Source organism: Pipistrellus hanaki (genome assembly GCF_964339955.1).
Source record: "Pipistrellus hanaki genome assembly, chromosome: 12".
Lineage (NCBI taxonomy): Eukaryota > Metazoa > Chordata > Mammalia > Chiroptera > Vespertilionidae > Pipistrellus > Pipistrellus hanaki.
Window position 1 is genome coordinate 8,949,780 of NC_140514.1, and position 15,795 is coordinate 8,965,574.

At 36.2% G+C, this 15,795-nt stretch overlaps 1 protein-coding gene across 1 annotated transcript in view; it reads left to right on the forward strand.

Annotated features, from left to right (window-relative positions):
- Positions 1-15,795, forward strand: part of HEATR5B (HEAT repeat containing 5B) — a 65,327-nt gene that overhangs the window by 24,911 nt on the left and 24,621 nt on the right. Inside the window, exons 18-25 of the mRNA XM_084900583.1 lie at positions 1,448-1,638; positions 3,141-3,300; positions 3,931-4,120; positions 6,291-6,460; positions 8,067-8,211; positions 9,890-10,129; positions 10,611-10,862; positions 14,094-14,275. Of these exons, the coding sequence (XP_084756709.1) occupies positions 1,448-1,638; positions 3,141-3,300; positions 3,931-4,120; positions 6,291-6,460; positions 8,067-8,211; positions 9,890-10,129; positions 10,611-10,862; positions 14,094-14,275 (1,530 nt within the window). The remainder of the gene's footprint in view (positions 1-1,447; positions 1,639-3,140; positions 3,301-3,930; positions 4,121-6,290; positions 6,461-8,066; positions 8,212-9,889; positions 10,130-10,610; positions 10,863-14,093; positions 14,276-15,795) is intronic.

The window sequence follows — 15,795 nt, forward strand, 5'->3', positions numbered from 1 at the left end:
GTGAAACCCGCAATTACTTAGCTGCCGACCCAATATATCTCATGATAACTATGTTTTATATTAGTTGAGTTAAATCACTAGAAACTTTATATTAGGCTCATTGTAATTAATGACTATTTTCTATTTTAGTAACGTTACTCTTTCAACTTGACCACTGAGACTTTACAAATGCCAGTAGTTCAGCTAGTCAGAATTTTCAGAGATGTCTGGCTAATAAAATCTGACATTCTGCTGAAAGTTAACAAGATAAAACTTAAATTTGATTTGTGGTTTAGACCATAAACCAGGAGAGGTTGTGTTATATAGTTGAAAGAATTCTGCATTTAGAGATTGTGTTCTGGTTTTGCATAATACTTTGGTTTATGTCTTTGTGTAATTTATTTAATTTTCTTTTACCATCAGTTTCTACATGTATAAAGTGAAATGACTATTGCTTTGTTTCTCAGAGTTTGTTACTGTACTTTGAAGCCTGCAGTCTCTCATGGTGTATTTGAAAACTTTTTATGTTATTTAGCACTGAATTAGTTATAAGGTATTACTGCTTTAAAGTAAAATAGCAGCAAGTACAGCTGTTTAAATAGACATGAAGTAAATCATGTTTCGTAATCATGAGGGAAAGGGGATATAGGCAATGGTAGTAATATAGGTTTGTGCCATTTACACAACTGTTAGTATATGCCCCTTTTTAAAGATCGTCAACTAATACTAACATCTGAGTTTTTTCAAACACCAGTGGGGTGGCCATGGTCTTCCCCAGTGGTTGGGAAGCGAGTGAACCAACTGTAATATTTCTGTACAGTATTCTTTTTTACATAGATATGCTCGCTAAAGCCTCTGCTGTAGTAACATTTTCCCCGGGTACCATCACTTGTATTTTTGGTCTCAAAATAAATTTATTCATCTCAATGAATAAATTAAGTTCCAGGACAATAGGTATAGCTAGAACAGAAGTATTAACATAATAATGAACAAGCTATCTCAACATTCAGTTACTGGTTATTACCTAATTTAGCCTTTAGATATATATTGGAGGTACTATTTGTGACATAATTATCTTCTCTAGAATTTTTATATAAATGAATCTTAAGTTTCCTACTCATTAAGCCTTCCTTAAAGTTATAATGATAAATTTCAATCAGTTGAATAACAGTTAATTTAATAATACAGTGTTTTTTTATATATAAAAACAACTCCCAGGGATTGTTGGTTTTAGGGCCCATGAACTATAACTATGTTGCATGTATCTGTATCATGTTTTGAATCGTGTTTAGAAAAGCAATTGTCACTAATTTAACAGGTATTGACTCTAGACATGTTATATGCACAGGAAATATGACTTTAGAAAATAATGTCTGAAGATACATGTGTATTTTCAAAGATTGTGCACGTTTAAAATTTTTACTTAAAGTGAATTATGACTTGCCTTTAAAAATAAAATTAACCATAGGGCCTGGCTGAGAATAAAAGTACGTTAGGACCTGAGGAAGTACGTAAATCTGCTCTCACACTGGTTATGGGTGCTCTTGACAACCCCAACCCCATCTTACGGTGTGCAGCAGGGGAAGCACTCGGAAGAATGGCGCAGGTGGTTGGAGAAGCGACTTTTATTGCTAGAATGGCCCAGTATAGCTTTGACAAGTAAGTGAGCCTCTTTTCCAACAAGTAAGTTTCTCATATAGACAAAGATGTCTTTCTAGATGTCTAATAATAAGTAATTGTTAACTGGGCTATATGTTTTCCAAATGGTATAGCATGTGACAATATTTTGTGATTTTTCTCATAATGGCCTTGATTTTTATTTCAATAATTGATTAAAGTCTAGAATCCAGCTAGGTTGTAATATGCTAAGTGCTTTCAATGTGTTGAGGGCTTCAGTTTCATCTTTTGAATGTTGTGTAATGGAATCAAGATGGCCAATAGGATGTCTCTGAGTTATGTCTCCTCAGCTCTGAAGTCCTTTTCACCACGGCTCCCCTGTCTGCCTGCCATTATTTTTTTCTATTAATTACTCACTTTTAAAAACGAGTCATTCTTTTTCTAACTGTTGCTAAGTTTATCTCTGAAATTATCACTGAAACAGAGGATAAAATTACCATTAGGTTTTAAGGATTTCTTTTAATATTAATTAAAAACAATCACCTCAGTTCCAAATAAATATGATTAAAATGATAGCATGCAGTTATTATTGATTGTTGGTTGTTAATCAAGTATTTAAGTAGGAAAGTTGAAAATCAGTAGTGGTCAAGAATCAATATTTGAGTTATATAAATTAACTAGAGGCCCAGTGCATGATGGGGGGCCCCTCAGCCCGGCCTGCCCCCTCTCACAGTCCGGGAGCCCTCAGGGCTGGGAGGTGACCCGGCAGTCAAGGGAAGGCGATGCCCCCATCAAACCTCTGCTGCTGCCACTGCCAGCAGCTCAAGCCTTGGCCAGCCCTGATTACCTGAGCCTCGGGTGGGCCTGGGTGGCTGGGTAGCCACCATCCAGGGCTTGCCTGCACTCGGGCTGGCTCTGGGCAGCTGGGCAGTGGGCAGTCGACATCCAAGGCTTGCCTGCACCTCAGACTGGCCCAGGGCAGCTGGGGTCGGAGGGGACTGGGAGACTCTGGAGGCAGATACAAGAGCAGCCGGACCCACCTGGAGGTGGGCCCCTCTGTGCCGCACACCTGCCACCCCAACAAGGCCGAGGGTACTGAGTGCCGCCATCTTTGAGGGTGTGGTAGTAAATTAGTATATTCCCTCCTTATTGGCTGTGGACACCGCCATCTTTGTAAGGGTGTGATGGTCAATTAGCATATTCCCTCTTTATTAGATAGGATCATTCTTAACTATTCTGTACCAGGTATTTTAAGTACTAATTGTACCAAACTGTCATAATCATTGAGAGAGGGAGTTGTAGAAGCAGTGGTTGTGGAGCAGTAGTTTTGAGAAGCTGTAGATCCTCTTAACATTTTCTATTCAGTGAAATATATCACTTTAACCAACTTTTAAATTTAATAACTCATTTGGGAGTGGAGAGAAAAATCATGATTGTAGTCTTTCGTGATTTCCATAATAAGTCCTTTATATTGTGTGGCTTATAAGCTTGTTATTGCCACAGGGAAATAGAAATCAATCCCTGAAGTATACTTTTTTCCCCAGGTTGAAATCGGCTCGAGATGTTGTATCCAGAACTGGGCATTCATTGGCTCTGGGCTGTTTGCATCGTTATGTTGGTGGTATCGGCTCAGGACAACATCTGAAGACCAGTGTCAGCATTTTATTGGCTCTAGCACAAGATGGAACATCCTCTGAAGTCCAGGTGTAGTATAATATTGATTTTGTTCATTAAAAAATGTTTGAATAATATTGTAGGAAAATTATTTGCTGTATAAAATTATAATCCTTCTGATAGGGTAAAATATATATACATTATAGTAGAATAAAACTAGTTCACCATTGAAATTTTATTTCTGACATTCAAAGTCATGCTGCAGCCGAAACCGGTTTGGCTCAATGGATAGAGCGTCGGCCTGAGGACTGAAGGGTCCCAGGTTCGATTCAGGTGAAGGGCATGTACCATGGTTGCGGGCACATCCCCAGTAGGGGGTGTGCAGGAGGCAGCTGATCGATGATTCTCTCTCATCGATGTTTCTAACTCTCTATCCCTCTCTCGTCCTCTCTGTAAGAAATCAATAAAATATATTTAAAACAAAACAAAACAAAATAACAAAACAAAGTCATGCTGCAGAGAAACTTTAAAGATATCAGTTGCTTTGGTTCTTGGCGATCGATAACTTGTGTGTTACCTTTTTTTTTTCTTTAAGGTATATATTTTTAAGTATTTCTAGATCATTGTTTAAAAATTAAGATGATAGTATTTACTAAAATTTAACATAAAATTAATATACTCTATTTCTTACAACTAAAATAAAATGGTATTTCGTTCCAGACGTGGTCTCTTCACTCACTGGCTTTGATCGTGGATTCCAGTGGCCCAATGTACCGTGGCTATGTGGAGCCAACTTTGTCTCTCGTTCTTACCTTGCTGTTGACAGTTCCACCCTCACATATGGAAGTTCATCAGTGTTTGGGTAGATGCTTGGGTGCTATAATCACTACTGTTGGCCCTGAACTACAAGGTAAGTTCATCTTACGTTAGGGGAACGAGGCAGCTAATTGCTGTCTTTCATCATCACGTTGCTTGAAGAAATTTTGTAATAATAATTACTGCAGATTGAATACTTGCAATTTACGGGAGGCCTGCAACTCTGCTCTTACATATTATTTTACTTAATCTCTACAACAAACCTGACTCTCAGCGTGTTTTGAAATTTTGAAACAGAGAAGACGTTTCTAAATGAAGACAAAGAAAAAAGTGGAATTCCTAATAATTTAATAAATAAAAAAAATAGAAGAAAAAAAAAGAAAAAAGAAAAACGTGGAATTCCTTTGGCCTGGAGAACCATTCACTTTTCTACATGGACTTTGGTTCACTATTTTTTTGACTTTTAAGTGTCAGGAGCATAGTTTTGGGAAAAAAAACACTGCCATTAGGTAGATAATATTATCTAATTTTTTCCTGAAGAAGCAAGCCTAGAGAAGATAAGTAACTTGCCTAGAGTTACTGAACAGAGTAGCAGATTTATGATTCTAAGGTCTATGTTATTACCACTCAATTTCACTGAAATAATCCACTAATGGTTTTTTTTTTGTTTGTTTGTTTTTTTTTGTTTTTTTTTTTAAATGTTTTATTGATTTTTCACAGAGAGGAAGGGAGAGGGATAGAGAGCTAGGAACATAGATGAGAGAGAAACATTGATCAGCTGCCTCCTGCACGCCCCCTACTGGGGATATGCCCGCAACCAAAGTACATGCCCTTGACTGGCATCGAACCTGGCACTCCTCAGTCCGCAGGCCAAGGCTCTATCCACTGAGCCAAACTGGCCAGGGCTAATCCACTAATGGTTAAATTAAACACACAAGTCAGCAAATTACTGTGAATTTATCCTGAATATTTCAGCTTTTATTAAGTGCTTTCCATGGGTCAAACTTTCTAAAACATTCAGCATTTATTAAGTCCTTTTATTGGACTTAATAAACATTATTAATGGACTTTTTATTTTTATATTTTAAATATATTTTTATTGATTTTCGAGAGAAAGGGAAAGGGAGAGAGAGATTGAAACATCAATGATGAGAGAAAATCATTGATTGGCTTCCTCCTGCACGCCCCCTACTGGGGATCGAGCCCACAACCCCAGCATGTGCCCTTTACTGGAATCAAACCTATGACCCTTTAGTCCACAGGCTGACGCTCTATAAACTGAGCCAAATCGGCTAGGGCATTAATAGAATTTTTAAACATTATTACATTTAATTCTGACAACAATCCTGACATAGATATATCTCTCCATTTTACTGATGAAATACTCAGGCTGAAAGAGATTAAAAGCTTTTCCAAGTATACGGTGAGTAGTTGGAGTCAGAGACAAAGTCCAGATTAGTTTCCTCTGCTTGCATTTTTAACTATGGACAGATGTTTTTAAAAAGAAAGAAGTGGAAATAGGACCTTAAGAAAAGATGCTAGGAATTAAAAAAAAATGTGTGATTTAGACATGTCTCTTTTTTGGATTTAGTGTCCTCTTTGAGAAAGTTGGTAGTTCTATCTTCAGTGAATATCAGAGGGATATGGAGAGAATCAATATGTGCCTTTGATTATGTATTTACCACGTGCTTTCGAACATGATGACGATGAGACAATGCATATTGCAAATTAGAATGCGACTCTTATGTGACTCTGATTTCCTTGCTTAGTCCTTATGTGTATATAAAATTATTTTACATTGGTAAAATTTTTAAATCATTTATATTTGGCAATTAAGACATTTGTATACACAGCATATAATACGACAATTTATTTTTCCTAACTATCACTGTAAAAATTGCTCTTACCTTATTTGGAAAATGGGATTTCAAGTTATTATATGTTATTATAATAGAGGTGATAATGTTAGTTGAACAGAGAACAAGACATGAATCTTTTACATAAAACTGACAGGTTTAAAAGACAATATCATTTTTCAGGAAATAAACACAAACCTAGATAAATCTAATAGAGTTGCATCATTATCATATATACCATTGTGTTTTGAAGTGATTTCCATGGACTTTGCGGACCTTTTGTTTAGAAACAATCTGAATAGTAATTTGAAGGAGGGTTATTTAAAAGATAATTGTTTTCTAGCAGCCTTTTTGGTGATAATAATAAAGTAGGGTTTTTTTGTACATTTTCTTTTCTTTTACTACTAGGAAATGGAGCAACCATTTCCACAATTCGTTCTTCTTGTTTGGTGGGCTGTGCAATTACCCAGGACCATTCAGATTCTCTCGTTCAGGCAGCTGCCATATCTTGCCTTCAGCAGCTTCACATGTTTGCACCACGACATGTCAACCTATCTAGTCTCGTTCCTAGCCTTTGTGTGAGTATAAAGCTCTTTCATTCACTGTTTGTTTGTTTTTAGAGAGCTCCAAATTTGTTGCCCAAAAGCTCAAACTAGACCAAAATAAACAAAAAAGTAGGTTTCCTAGATAATGGATTATATGCTTCAGTAATCACTTTATGACTGTTCATTTTATTTACTGATTCCCCCCCCTCCCCCCCACATCTTAAGATGTGTTTTGGTGAACTATTAATTTCTTAGTTAAGAGTGCTTCATATTTTTAGAGTTTCCCACTCAGAATTTTATTTCTTAAAGTTTGATAACTTCTGAGAATCTGTTGCTATCCTTACAGTCATTAGTTTATTCACTCAACAAATAATTAGGGAGAGCCTGCTAAATGCCAGAGACCACGCAGAGTACGGGGATGCATTTGTGGATGAGATAAGATGATGCCTGTCATGATGAGGATTATGGTTTTTAAGGGAACATGGTTACCAGTGATTATTTACAAATGAAATAGGTGCTAGAAAAGGATACAGGAGAGCATTTGACAGGGAAATCTATCATAATCCAGGCATTCAGAAAAGATTCCCCTGAAAAAAATGCTCTTTAAGGTGTGACTTCCAGGTTAAATAGTAGTTAGTTTGAGGAAGAGCACATTATTGGAGTGGACAGCATTTATTTTTAGGCAGAGAGAAATAAGAAAAAAAGCCCCAAGACAGGAAAGAGTGTGATGCATTTGAGGAACTGTTTAGTCACCTGGTAGAGTAGCACAAATAGAAGCCAAATGCATTGTGTTAAAGATGGACAGTGAGCAGAAACTGCTTTCCAGAAGTTTGACTGTAAGGAGAAGGGGGTGATGGAGTCAGGAGAGATTCTTTTTCTCTTACAGGAGAGAGAAGTGAGCATGTTCAAATGCTGATGAGATGGAGCCTACAGGGTGGGTGAATTAGTGGCATAAGGCAGAGAGGGAATATTTAATACTAGGGGCCCAGTGCACCAATTCATGCACCGTGAAAGGAACTATTGGCCCCTCCCGCTGTGCCCCCAGTCCCCGGCTCCTGCCACCGTTCCCACGCACCTGCTGAAGGCACAGAGTGATTGGGGCCAGTGCCAGCAGTGGGTGCGAGCAGCCCTAGTCCCTCCTCAGGAGCAGGGGGAGGTGGAGAAGTCCCGAGGGGCGATCAGGGCCAGGGCTGGGCGCTGGTAGCAGGTGAAGTGGTGGCTTTTGGTTTTTTTTTAGAATTTTAATTAATACCCTCCTTTGCTTTCAGTTTTTACTCTGCACTCTGCCCCCTAAATTTTCATTCACTATATTTAATCTCTATGCACTTAAAAGGTTGAGAAGATAAAGTTTAGTAAGACCATGTGTAAAATAAGATATGCAGAAGATCCTTCTAGAATTTTATTAGGTATATGATATTTAGTGCCCAGGTCTTGGGTCAGTTACTTTAGCTACTGAAGTGTTCTTTATATATTTTATTGGTATTATTATTTTTCTAAAAGGCCATTGTTTGACTGTTATTTAAACAGCCGAGGTTGTTAAATGGAGAGGTTCTTCACAAGTTAAGTGTTTATATACCTTCATGAGGCAAATACAGTTACAGCTTTTTAAAAAAATATCTACAATTATTATGGCTTCCAGGTTCACTTATGTAGCTCCCATCTGTTACTTCGACGAGCAGCAGTGGCTTGTCTGCGGCAGCTTGCACAGAGAGAGGCAGCTGAAGTCTGTGAATATGCCATGAGCCTCGCCAAAAGCGCAGGGGACAAAGAGAGCAGCGGCGCCAGTAAGTTATTTTACCAGTCAGTATGCTTTTCCTTTAAATCCTTGAACATTTCAAATGAGTATTACTTATTAAGTAACATTTTTTTTTGTTAAAATATGATCTATTTCCTTATACTTTTAAATAAAATCAAATCATTATCACCTTAAAAATTCCCATGTAGTTTACTTGGTAATTTTGCATTTTTATCTTTTAAAAGATTTTATAGCTTAAAAAAAATACCATTTACTCTTTGAATGCTTCTGCCATCCTTTGAGAATGATTTCACTGTATAAAGGGTGACTAACTATGGGGATATTGCTTTGTGTCACTAATAGACTTCTGAAAAGAGATATCTATTTTGAAAGGCTCCAGTCTTTGACAATAGTTAACTTTTTGTGATCTAACTTTTCCTTTGAGAGATAAGGCCAATGTAACCAATAATCTATGAAATGTCAGTAGATGCTTTGAAAGTAAAAGGTACATCTTTGCCTTCTTTAGGTCTCTCTGCTTTCTGGGAGGGTTGAGTTTTAGCATAGCTTGAATTTATATCTCATCTTCCACTGTCTCTAGGGATAGGTTATTTGGGAACTTTTCTAAAAATGTATATTTTATTGATTTTTTTTTTACAGAGAGAAAGGAGAGGGATTGAGAGTTAGAAACATGAATGAGAGAGAAACATCGATCAGCTCCCTCCTTCACACCCTCTCCTGGGGATGTGCTTGCAATCAAGGTGTATATGCCCTTGACTGGAATCGAACCTGGGACCTTTCAGTCTGAAGGCCAAGCTAACCCAGTTAGGGCTGGGAACTTTTTCAGAGCTTAATTAACAGAGATATTTCCCCTGATGTGAGAGACAATTTTTGCTTATAAGACTTTCTAATGCCTAGAAGTTGCATGGGGATTAATCAGGTACCAGAATAACTTCAATTTTAGCATAGTATAATGAGAGTTCTGTTAACAAACATAGTGTACTCAGTTCTTAGGGCTACCAGTTTTATTATTTCTACTGCTTATGAGAATAAAAGTATTTTTAGAGAAAGCAAGAACTTTAATACTATTTCAAACTGTATTATATTTTTTTATTGTGTGTTTCTTGGAAAGGATTTTCCAAAAATTTAAATGAACTTTTAGGATGTAATCCATTTATAATTTGTGATCTGATTTATGGATTGTTTTTTTTAATCTGGACAATAAGACTAAGTAAGTTTCAACTTGTTCTCCCAACAAATATAGTGAACACTTTTTCAGTCCATTAAATTAAATCTATTTAGAAAATCCCTCTTTCCCACTCTTGTTAGAATAAAATATTTTTATTGAGCATTTTGTGAGATTTGTTTAAAATAGGTCAGAATATCAGTCTTAAAGATTAGGGTTTTATCTTGGATTGTCAGATTAAATTCTGATCCCCACTCTGAATAAGCTTAGAAGTTAAGACAGCCTGGTGACACATTCACTCTGGTATAAAATAAAATTCGTATACATTATTTCTTAACAAATCATTTTGCCTTTATTTACAATAAAGATTCAAAAAAATGCTTTTTTATCAGAATTTAATTGGAGACCACAGATAAATTGTATAATATATATAGCTGGTTTTGTTGCTATTGTGAATTTGCATTTAAGCCTTACTTCTTATAATTATTACCTACAATATACAGCAAAATCTTACACAAGTTCATCTGTCAAACTTGCTTTTCAGATGTCAGCTCCTTTGCACCTGGAGTAAGTTCTCAGAGTGACATTCACTGCCGGCACCAAGGTGTTAACATAACGGAGACGGGGCTGGAGGGACTTCTTTTTGGAATGCTAGACCGGGAGACAGACCGAAAATTGTGTTCTGATATTCATGACACTTTGGGACATATGCTTTCATCACTGGCTGTAGAAAAACTTTCCCACTGGCTAATGCTTTGTAAAGATGTCCTGGCAGCTTCTAGTGGTATGTATTTAATACATAAAATATGTTACCAAAATAATGAAAATTATTTTACTTCTGACATGTACATTTTAAAATACCTCAGAATATCAGTCTTAAAGATTAGGGTTTTACATTGAGCTTACATTTTAAAGTACTTATAACTATAAAAATGTTGAAGATTATGTTACATACTAGCCAACTTTTTTATTTCTTAAAAAATGACTATATTCAAACTAAATTTTCATATGTAAACATCCCAGGTTATTCTGTAGATAGCACAGTATGTTAAGCTAGTGGGATATGTGAGATAATTTTATATTACCCTTTCCTTAATGTTTGCTTATTTGTTTAAAAAAGAAAGCTTGCCAATTCTACTGTTTTCAAAGGATTGAGAACTTAGTATTTAAAAAAAAAAATTAGAAATCTTCTAACAATGTTTTTTGTAAAGCATCATTTTTGCCCTATCTAAGGTGGTTGTAAAATACTTTCATTTTTGTTACAGATATGAGCACAGCAACTCCATTAGGTAGTGGAAAAGATGAAGAATCTGAAAAGAAAGATGAGATGGACGATGATATCATGTTTACCACACTAGGCGAGGAAGATAAATCCAAGCCCTTTGTGGCACCTCGGTGGGCCACTCGGGTGTTTGCTGCTGATTGCCTGTGTCGAATCATCAATCTGTGTGAAAACGCAGACCAGGCTCACTTTGATCTTGCCATGGCACGTTCTGCTAAACTACGAAACCCTACAAGTAAACTTAACATCAGTACTTCTTTTCCTAAAATATTTTATAGGTTTACTGTATTTTACTGTATTTTTCTTTTTTATTTTCTCCTCCTTTCTTTTCCTCTCTTCTCTCTTCTGTCTTCTCTCTTCTGTCTTCTCTCTTCTGTCTTCTCTCTTCTCTCTTCTCTCTTCTCTCTTCTTTCTCTCATTTGTCCTAAGGATAATGATGGCAGTAACTTATGTTTCCCTAGTACATTGCCCTAGTTTTAACACTTCAATGTTAAAATTCTCAGCTTAGCACTGTATTTTACAGAAATGACAAATCTTTAGGGTGCATAACCTGAGTACCGCTTTCCTCAGCATGAAGAATGTCAGACTTTACGACGGTCTTGGTGGATTTCAAACTCTTAGATTTCAGAAATGCTATCAGATATTTTTTAAAAGGTGAAAATTGTTTATTACTGAAACCCCTCGTGGGTTTTTAATGTTTTGTAAGCTTTTTGTACTGTATATCTCCTGGATCATATATTAATGAGGGCTTTACAAAGAGATTATGAGGTCCAATATCTTCATTTTACAAATTTGGAGACCCAGACAAGCTGAGAGCTGTGCAGGTGTACCGGTTAATAATTCGAATTTTGTAATCAAAGAAAACACGATAATTTCAAGAGAAACATCAAAAGTGCTTTATTCAAAGTAATGTCTATCGCTAGCTACACATTTCCCCCATCTTTCAGATAATTTGTGGATACCATCCCAATAGATCTTTTCTTGTTTTGAGGCAAACCTTTCAGAGCCCCAATTTTCCACTTCTTCGTATGTTTTGAAGTGCTGCTTAGAAAGTGCATGTTCCATCTATCAGAACAAGTGGTAATCTGAAGGAGCAAGGTCTGGTGAATACAGTGGGTGGGTTAATACTTCCCAGGCAAGATTTTTTAACGTGTCTTTAACTGGTTTTGAAGTGTGTGATGGTGCATCATCATGAAGCAAAATTACTTTGCTGTGTCTTCTGGCACATTCTGGTCATTTCACGATCAAAGCGTGGTTCATATTGATTATTTGTTATCAGTAGTGGTCAGTATTAATGGTTTCACCTGGTTTTAGAAGCTCATAATACACCACCCCTTCCTGATCCCACCAAACGCAGACCTTTGTCTTCTGGCTATTTGGCCTTGCTGTGTGGAGGGTGTGGGTGGCTGAACTGCCCATGTTTTTTTTGCTTCCTGGGCACTTCACATTGGTAGCTGGATAAGAAGCTGGTATAACGGCTCCACCACCTAGATTGCAGTATCCAACGTGCTTTGTTCTGCTTGACTGAAACAGGATCCTTTCCAGCACCCACGGTGCCATTCTGAACAGTCATGGCAGCGTGTGAAAAACTATAGACCCAATGGGAGTCCTGTCCAGAATCTTCCTGTATTATCCCTATCTCCCTTTTCATCTCCTGTGTTTTAGTTGTAGGGAATTACTACTCCAGATGTAATAAAATTCTCCAGATGTGATCATGTTTGCCATCCCTAACAACCTGCCAGTTCTCTTCCCATTTTGGAGTTTTTGCCCAGTCCCCATTCCTACTATGCCCCTTTAGGAGTTCATTTCCTTGGATTTGGAAAAAAGATAAAGGTACTGATTTGACGAAGGTTGGAGGTAGAGATTATGTAGAGAAACAACAGCATTTTAATTCCAAAAAAATTTGCATAATTTTGGTTGGTAGATTGCTATAGTTCTGGACCTTATAAATTAAGTGACAGAGCGTGCAGGAGAAATAATGGTCCTTTTATTTACTTTTGGGTTGGCATGATATTAATCTGCCCATTTTAATTCAGCTTCTTCTGCCTTGGAGGTTTTCTCTCAAGTTCTGAAAATAGTTTATTAAAGCTAGTTTTTATTGATGGTGTTTTTGCCTTTTTTAGATGAGAAAGCATTTGTGATCTCCTAGCTAAATGTTTTTCCTCCCTCAATTCTTTTTGCTTCCCTCCCCGAAACCAGTTGATTTTTTTTTTTTTTTTAATTTAAGATTCTAAAATTGGCATTTTGGGTAGACACATGAAAAAACTAAAAGATGCTTATCTTAAAAACTTCACAAGAACAATAACAACAAAAACCTGTTTAAATAGTAGTTGAATAGGGATCAGGCTGAGTCACACAGAATTGCCACCACTTCAAAAAGACTGTGTAACTCTTGAAGCCTCCTGAAGAACTTTATAAAGTACCTGAGCTCAATAAATTTTTTATGTAATTTCTGTTGCCTTTAAGTTCATTGACATTTTCTTCTTCAGCATCTAATCACTATTAATCTTATCAGAATATTTTTCATTTCAGATAATATTTTCTTTATCTCTAGAATTCCCATTGGTGCTTTTCTCTGTTTTTATTTATCTTTTTATCATATTTATGCTTTTCTCTTCCTCCTTGAATATAGGCAACATATTTATAATAGAGGTGTTAAGGTTTTCACCTGCTAATTTGTCATCTCTCTCATTTCTGGATCTGTTTCTATTCATTGATGTGTTTTTTTCTTTCCTTTCCTTGTTATGAGATATCTGTTTATTTGCACTCCTGATAATTTTTTATTAGATGTACACATTGCAAATTTTGTGCAATTAGTACTAGATTTTGTTGTATTTCTTTAAATAGTGTTGGACTTCATTTTGGGTTGTAGTTAAGTTACTTGATATTTTTTAATTCTCTTGAGACCTGATTTTCAGCTTTTTTTTTTTTTTTTTTTAGAACACATTTAGGGGCAGCCTTTACTTTAAGGCTAAAAGGAAAAATATACATCTCATTCTTATAAAGGTCTTCTAGAAAAAGGTTGGCAAACTACTAGATTTGGCTGCAGTCCAAATCTAGCCCACAGCCCGTTTTTGTAAATAGAGTTTTGCTGTAGCGCCACATACCCATCTATATCCAGACTGTGAGTTCCGTACTACCATAGCAGAGCTGAGCAGTTGCTATAGAAACTATATGGTTGGCCAAGCCAAAATATTAACTATCTGGTTCTTTACAGAAAACGTTTTCAGATCCCTGTTCTCAGAGAATTGCAGATTCCTTTCGGGATAGGAATGGTAATTAGATTACCAGTGTTGTTGAGCTATTATGATGTGGAAGCTTTCTTGAAAGTGTTTCTGTGTTGTTTTTAAACACACTGAAATATGTAGATCATAAATGCTTTATCAAAGAAATTTATTTCATATTTTTACGTTATTACACTTATTTTTGGGAAAGTTTTCCTTTTGCCTTCTATTTTTATTTTTAGATGACCTCTTGGTACTTCATCTTTCTGACCTGATTCGTATGGCATTCATGGCCGCAACTGATCACAGTAACCAGCTGCGGATGGCTGGGCTCCAAGCACTTGAAGACATTATCAAGAAGTTTGCATCTGTGCCAGAGCCAGAATTTCCAGGTCATGTGATTCTGGAGCAGTATCAAGCTAATGTGAGATATTCTATTTATTTAAAAATTTAAGATTGATCTTTTGAGTGATCATTAAAGGAGTGAACATTCCCTGGAAAAATGTATTTGGAACTGCACCCTATTTATTCACGTAGAAAGCATATTTCTACTACCATTATCTGTTGCATAGTTTGAATCAACCCACAGTTGCAGTAACAATCGTATAAAACTTGTCACTATTTTTAAGTCATGATAGCATGTTAGTGATAAAACTAGAATAGAAATTCCAGCTTGGCTTTCCTGTCTTGTGTTTACATACTTAACATACCACTTAAAAGATAAAAAGAGCATTCAGAGAGTATTGTGGATTTCTTGCCATTATTTTTATATGTCAAGACTTTATAAGATTTTTAAAAATGAACAGCAATTATGCCCTGTATGCTTAAGGATAAATTAACTTTTCGTAACAGCGGATAAAATGTTATTGAAAGAATTAGATACTTGCAAAAGATTTTTTTATTTCATTCTAAAAAGGACAAATTTGCTGAAACCGGTTTGGCTCAGTGGTAGAGCGTCGGTCTGCAGACTGAAAGGTCCTGGGTTCGATTCCGGTCAAGGGCATGTACCTTGGTTGCGGGCATATCCCCAATAGGGGGTGTGCAAGAGGCAGCTGATGACTCTCTCATCGATGTTTCTAACTCTCTCTATACCTCTGCCTTCCTCTCTTTAAAAAATCAATAAAACATATTAAAAAATAAATAAATAAAAATAAAAAGGACAAATTTCTCCTGAGATTTATCTCTTTATTTAGTTATTCAGATGAGGCATAATAAATGTATTCCTAATAATAGTGGGTTATGTAAAAGCAAAAAACTTATGTTAGCAAGGAAAGAATAAACTTTTTCTTTTTAATGTGGTCATACCAAAATCTTGGTTCTTCCTATACTATACCTTATCTAAAAGTTATGCTTAAATCTAAACAAAATAAAGTGAGAATATGTATAATCCATTGTTTTCCCATCATAAGTACAGGTAAGGAAGTTACAGACTTGACTCCAGCTGGCTACCAAAAATCTGTATATAATTGTTTACTCCCAAATACTCAACCTATTAGAAGAAAGTCCTTTTGTGTGTTTTTTAAACTTTGTCTATCATGATAAAAGCATAATATGCTAATTAGACCAGATGTCCTTCCAGATGACCTTCTGGATGGAGCCGGGGCTGCCAGGGAAGCCCAGATCCCAGATGCCTGCCAGCAGCCCAGGGAAGGAAGGCCTACTCTTGCATGAATTTTGTGCATGGGGCCTCTAGTTTATAAGTAATTTTAAACAGAAAAGTTACAAAAATAGTAAAAAAATAAATAAATAAAAATAAAAAAGCAACTGTTATATCTTTTACTTATAACTGCCAATTGTTAATTTTGCCTCATTTGCTTTAACATTGATAGTGTCTATCTCTCTCCACTGACACACACATACACTTATTTCTGAATCATTTAAAAATAAATGATTTAAATCATGTACCTTTACCTTGAACACTTCAGTCTATATTTCCAGTAGGTC